Consider the following 6,575-nt stretch of genomic DNA (forward strand, 5'->3'; position numbering starts at 1 on the left):
ATGCAATTAGCTATTAAAAATATGTTGGATTTAAGTGATGCGTGCTTGCTCAGTTCTGAATGAGTTCAGACTCTTTGTGACGCTATAGACAGTAGTCCACCAAGCTCCTCTGTCCAAGGGATTCTCCAGGCAAGAATACTAGAGTGGGTTGTCATGCCCTGCTCCAGGGGGTTCTCCCTGACTCTGGGATCAAACCCATCTAGATGCATCTCCTGCATTGTCGGCAGAATATTTATCACTGAACCACAGGAGAAGCCCAGATTTGGGTGATATGCTTTACTAATGTATTGCAGTAGCTCCTGAATCCTTTCATTATTTTGCCAATTACAACTCATCTATTGCCAGGGGTTCTTTTCTCTGGCTTCTATCTCCAAACTTAACGTAAAGCCACTTCATTCAAGACATACAAACACCTTTACTAGACTTATACCCAAGAATCCCTCTTTTTGAGTCCCTCTCTATCTTACACTCATATTCTCAATTACTTGTGCTGGCTTCTCATTTTCTAACAGTAAAAGCTAAATTCCTTAGCTTTGAATTCACAGGCTTTGCATGCGTTTTCTATCCCTCTTTTCAGTCCTTGTTGCCACTGTACATGAAATCTACTGAATCACATTAGGTTTTGAGCTATCTTGCATGATTAAGGACCTAGAGATCATCTCCTGCTTCTGTCTGCATAGGGGTTTGCATGTCTATATATTAAAAATCACCTTCACCCAGGAAAGAATTTGAATAATCTTCAAAAGATCAGAACGTTTTTTTCTATCTAAAAAAATATTATTAAAATTCAGAACTCAATAGAATCTGGGCATTTATTATTTCTTACATTGACACTCTTAATTCAAGGTTGAGCTAATAAATTGTGACTTTTTTCAGGTAACATAATTAATAATAACATAAGATACATGGATAATACAAACAACGTGACGGAGTTTATTCTACTGGGACTTTCACAAAATCCAAAGATGCAGAAAATCATATTTGTTGTCTTTTTGGTTGTCTACATCGTCTCTATGGTAGGAAATGTGCTCACAATGGTCACCATCATCACCAGCCCATTACTGGGGTACCCCATGTACTATTTCCTGGCTCATCTCTCATTCATTGATGCCTGCTATTCCTGTGTCAATACCCCTAAAGTGATCATAGATTCCTTCTATGAAAAGAAAACCAGCCCTTTCAACGAATGCATGACCCAAGTCTTTGGGGAACATATATTTGCAGGTGCTGATGTCATCCTGCTCACTGTGATGGCCTATGACCGTTATGTGGCCATCTGTAAGCCCTTGCACTATACGACCATCATGAATCGGCAGCTGTGTGGACTGCTAGTGGGTGTGGCATGGGTAGGGGGCATTATTCATTCAACCATACAGATTCTCTTCATCATCAGTTTACCCTTCTGTGGCCCTAATATCATAGATCACTTTATGTGTGATCTGAACCCTTTGCTAGATCTTGCCTGTACTGACACTCACATTCTAGGATTCTTTGTTCCTGCCAACACTGGTTTAATCTGTCTTTCAAACTTTCTCCTCTTGATCGGCTCCTATGTGATCATTCTGCGCTCCCTAAGGGCCCATAGCTTAGAGGCTAGACGTAAGGCCCTCTCCACCTGTGTCTCCCACATCACAGCAGTTATCCTGTTCCTTGTGCCCTGCTTATTTGTGTACCTGAGACCAACAGTTACTTTACCTGTTGATAAAGCAGTTTCTGTATTCTACACTATGATAACTCCCATGTTAAATCCTTTAATCTATACTTTGAGAAATGACCAGATGAAAAATGCCATTAGGAGACTATGTAGTAAGAAAGCGATTTCAGGTGATGCATAAAATGAGCATGGAACCCAGCATTCATTCAACTTATGTAAAATCCAAAGGACCTCAGCCAAGAATACCTATGATATAAAAATAAAACTTCAAATGATTGATTGTGCAAGAAGAGGAGAAGAATGGAGGCAACAAAAGAGAGGAAAAACATAACCTTGGACTACTATTTGCATATTTGAAAAGCTCTGCTAAATTAGAGTCTAGTTTTACTGGCTCCATCATTGTATAAGGATTCATAAGCTTTCACCATCATAACACAAAATAAAATACATGTTAAGATACAGTGATACTCAGCAGTAAGCTTTTTAACAATACGGAAAGGTTGGCACTACTATTATCCCAATTTTGCATGTCAGAAAACAAGCAGTAAAGAGTTTGTTGCCAAACAGTAACATTGAGGAACAAGTAACTAGAAAGCAACTGACCTCTCTAACCATGTTATTAATGGCCGTGATATATATAGCCAGGAGATGATGATAAAAGTGTAGCAAAATTATATGCTACTATTTTTTAATGTAGGGATTGTTCTGAACTATTTATGTATCTTTCTGTCCATATACATACAAATGTACATACATATGTGTATATATATTTATACATATGCAATATATATTAGCAATATTATATACTAAATTAGTTATATATTAGTATTAATATATATACTACTTTTGTCCATATATGTTTAATTATATATAATTAAATTCTAGTGATTTTCATTAAGGCTTCCCTGATAGCTCAGTTTGTAAAGAATCCTCCTGAAATGCAGGAGACACCAGTTAAATTCCTGGGTTGGGAAGATCCCCTGGAGAAGGGAAACGCTATCCACTCCAGCATGAAATCAGTTATATTATATTAATACATATGCTACCTATGTGCATATGTTTAATTATATATAATTAAATTCTAGTGATTTGAATTAATAACCTGCTGATTTTTATACATCATGTTTTTGTGCATGCTCAATCACTTCAGTTGTGTCTGATTCTGCACCCTATGGACTGTAGCCTACTAGCCTCTTCTGTCCATGGGATTCTCCAGGCAAGAATATATTGGAGTGGGTTGCTGTGCCCTCTTCCAGAGGATCTTCCAGACACATGGATCGAACCCAAATCTCATGTTTCCTGCCTTGGCATGCAGGTTCTTTACACTAGTGCCACCTGGAAAGCCTTTTATGCATCATAGTCACTGAGAATAAGTTGACTGTAATACTGTGTATGTAATTACCATAGGAATATAAAAATAATGAACTATTTAAACACTAAGGGGTAAATAACGAATGTAACACCATTTACAAGCTTCCTTAACCATTAAAAATCATTCTAAAAGTTCACATCACCAACTTAGGCTCATAAACCAACAGAAAGAGTGATGTTTCAAATAAAAGAATGTTTTAATGTCAGGTAGGATGTTCAATGTATTAAGCACATGGTCATATTCCATTAAGCACTTGCCTACATGATAATAAATTCTGCAAATAGCACAAGGTCTGGTTAATGATAAATATAAGCATAAATGAAAATGTTCACTAAAATACAGAAAAACTATGAGTGAAGACTTGGAAATTTTTTCTAGCTTATCTTTTACAGAATTAAAGACAATTTTTTTTAACTTTTGGAAACCACAATTTGTTTTATTCCTGCTTATACTAGGAATTTAAAAAAAAATGAAAGTATATCATCATATGAGCAAATCTTTCACCTTGATAGTTTCCCTCTTTTTAGGAACACTTCATCATCCTATGAACACTTTTTTTTTTTTTTTCTTTAGGAAGTTTACTTTTGAAAGGTTGCTGCTGAGCCATGAAAGACTCTGGGATTCTTGACATCCAGAGGAGAGAAATTCAATCCAGGGCCAGTGACAAGGCTTGATTGCTCAGAGCTTTTGTGTAATAAAGATTTACTGAAATATAAAAGAGATAAAGCTTCTGACATAGACATCAGAAGGGGAGAAAAGCATGCCCCCCCTTCCAAACTTTCAGTTCAGTTCAGTTCAGTCTCTCAGTCGTGTCCAACTCTTTGCGACCCCATGAACTGCAGCACACCAGGCCTCTCTGTCCATCACCAACTCCCAAGTCCACCAAACGAATGTCCATTGAGTCAGTAATGCCATCCAACCATCTTATCCTCTGTCATCCCCTTCTCCTCCTGCCCTCAATCCTTCCCAGCATCAGGGTCTTTTCAAATGAGTCAACTCTTCACATCATGTAGCCAAAGTATTGGAGTTTCAGCTTGAACATCAGTCCTTCCAATGAACATCCGAGGTTGATCTCCTCTAGGATGGACTGGTTGGATCTCCTTGCAGTCCAAGGGACTCTCAAGAGTCTTCTCCAACACCACAGTTCAAAAGCATCAATTCTTCACTGCTCAGCTTTCTTTATAATTGTACATAAAAACAATGGAGATGTAGACAGCTTATACATGTACATAAAAATGATGAAGGTATAGACAGTTTATGCATGTACATAAAGATGATGGAGATGTATTGTGATCCACACAGTCAAAGGCTTTGGCATAGTCAATAAAGCAGAAATAGATATTTTTCTGGAACTCTCTTGCTCTTTTGATGATCCAGCGAATGTTGGCAATTTGATCTCTGGTGCCTCTGCCTTTTCTAAAACCAGCTTGAACATCTGGAAGTTCACAGTTCACGTATTGCTGAAGAGCGGCTTGGAGAATTTTGAGCATGACTTTACTAGCGTGTGAAATGAGTGCAACTGTGCTGTAGTTTGAGCATTCTTTGGTATTGACTTTCTTTGAGATTGGAGTGAAAACTGATCTTTTCCAGCCCTGGTAGCAGTATGTTAGCAGTCAGAAAGCTGTTAATTAGAGAAAGATGTATCAAACCTCAGAGTGGCACCAGGCCCCTCACCCACAGTATGCACTTTGAGATAACATTGGAACCAGGTGAGTCATCACAGGCCATAAAATGATGGACATAAATTTTCAGTAAAGGCAAGTTTCCAAGTAAATATATAGTCTCATTAACATAGATTAGGAGAATAATGCAATAGTAAAACATACAGATTTATTGAACCCTTATCTGTTCTGAGTCTTAAGCTGAACCAACTTGAAGACAGAGTATAGAGTAAACACATAGTTCATTAACATAGCTAATGAAAAACATGTCCAAAAGAAAAAGGTGTTGGTTAGCTCAAGGTTTGAGAGAATTTAAGTTCAGGTGGAGTTATGTGTCACTATGACAACACAGAATGTTAAGAGAAACCTCCTTTTAATTTTGTATCAGTTCAGCTGCTCAGTCATCTCTCTCTTTGCAACCCCATGAATCACAGCATGCCAGGCCTCCCTGTCCATCACCAACTCCCAGAGTTCACTCAAACTCGTGTCCAACGAGTCGGTGATGCCATCCAGCCATCTCATCCTCTGTTGTCCCCTTCTCCTCCTGCCACCAATCCCTCCCAGCATCAGAGTATTTTCCAGTGAGTCAACTCTTCGCATGAGGTGGCCAAAGTATTGCAGTTTCAGATTTAGCATCAGTCCTTCCAATGAACACCCAGGACTGATCTCCTTTAGGATGGACTGGTTGGATCTCCTTTCAGTCCAAGGGACTCTCAAGAATCTTCTCCAACACCACAGTTCAAAAGCATCAAATCTTCGGCGATCAGCTTTCTTCACAGTCCAAATCTCACATTCATACATGACCACGGGAAAAACCATAGCCTTAACTAGACGGACCTTTGTTGGCAAAGTAATATCTCTGCTTTTTAATATGTTATCTAGGTTGGTCATAAATTTCCTTCCAAGGAGTAAGCGTCTTTTAATTTCATGGCTGCAATCGGCATCTGCAGTGATTTTGGAGCCAAAAAAAAATAGTCTGACACTGCTTCCACTGTTTCCGTATCTATTTCCCATGAAGTGATGGGACCAGCTGCCATAATCTTAGTTTTCTGGATGTTGAGCTTCAAGCCAACCTTTTCACTCTCCTCTTTCATTTTCATCAAGAGGCTTTTGAGTTCCTCTTCACTTTCTGCCATAAGGGAGGTGTCATCTGCATATCTGAGGTTATTGATATTTCTCCCAGCAATCTTGATTCCAGCTTGTGCTTCTTCCAGCCCAGCATTCCTCATGATGTAATCTGCATATAAGTTAAATAAGCAAGGTGACAATATACAACCTTGATGTACTGCTTTTTCTATGTGGAACCAATTTGTTTTTCCATGTCCAGTTCTAACTGTTGCTTCCTGACCTGCATACAAGTTTCTCAAGAGGCAGATCAGATGGTCTGTTATTCCCATCTCTTTCAGAATTTTCCACAGTTTATTGTGGTCCACACAGTCAAAGGTGTTGGCATAGTCAATGAAGCAAACACAGATGTTTCTCTGGAACTCTCTTGCTTTCTCCATGATCCAGCGGAAGTTGGCAATTTGATCTCTGGTGCCTCTGCCTTTTCTGAAACCAGCTTGAACATCTGGAAGTTCACGGTTCATGTATTGCTGAAGTCTGGCTTGGAGAATTTTGAGCCTGACTTTACTAGCGTGTGAGATGACTGCAATTGTGCAGTAGTTTGAGCATTCTTTGGCATTGCCTTTCTTTGGGATTGGAATGAAGACTGACCTCTTCCAGTCCTGTGGCCACTGCTGAGTTTTCCAAATTTGCTGGCATATATTGAGTGCAGCACTTTCGCAGCATCACCTTTCAGGATTTGAAATACCTTAACTGGAATTCCATCATCTCCACTAGCTTTGTTCGTAGGGATGCATTCTAAGGCCCACTTGACTTCACATTC

General features: G+C 39.0%; 1 protein-coding gene across 1 annotated transcript; it reads left to right on the top strand.

Moving 5' to 3' along the window:
* The first annotated feature begins 860 nt into the window (after positions 1-860).
* Positions 861-1,835, top strand: LOC129553526 (olfactory receptor 4C46-like). Its single transcript, XM_055422357.2, has one exon. It carries the CDS (start codon positions 906-908, stop codon positions 1,833-1,835), a length of 930 nt encoding a protein of 309 aa, XP_055278332.1. The 5' UTR covers positions 861-905.
* The last annotated feature ends 4,740 nt before the right edge of the window (positions 1,836-6,575 follow it).

This window comes from Moschus berezovskii, chromosome 14 (assembly GCF_049115385.1).
Source record: "Moschus berezovskii isolate FMDL1 chromosome 14, NW_MosBer_1.0, whole genome shotgun sequence".
NCBI lineage: Eukaryota > Metazoa > Chordata > Mammalia > Artiodactyla > Moschidae > Moschus > Moschus berezovskii.

Excerpts from the sequence above, each read along its gene's own strand:
- LOC129553526 (XM_055422357.2), top strand. The coding sequence starts at position 906 with ATGGATAATACAAACAACGTGACGGAGTTTATTCTACTGGGACTTTCA.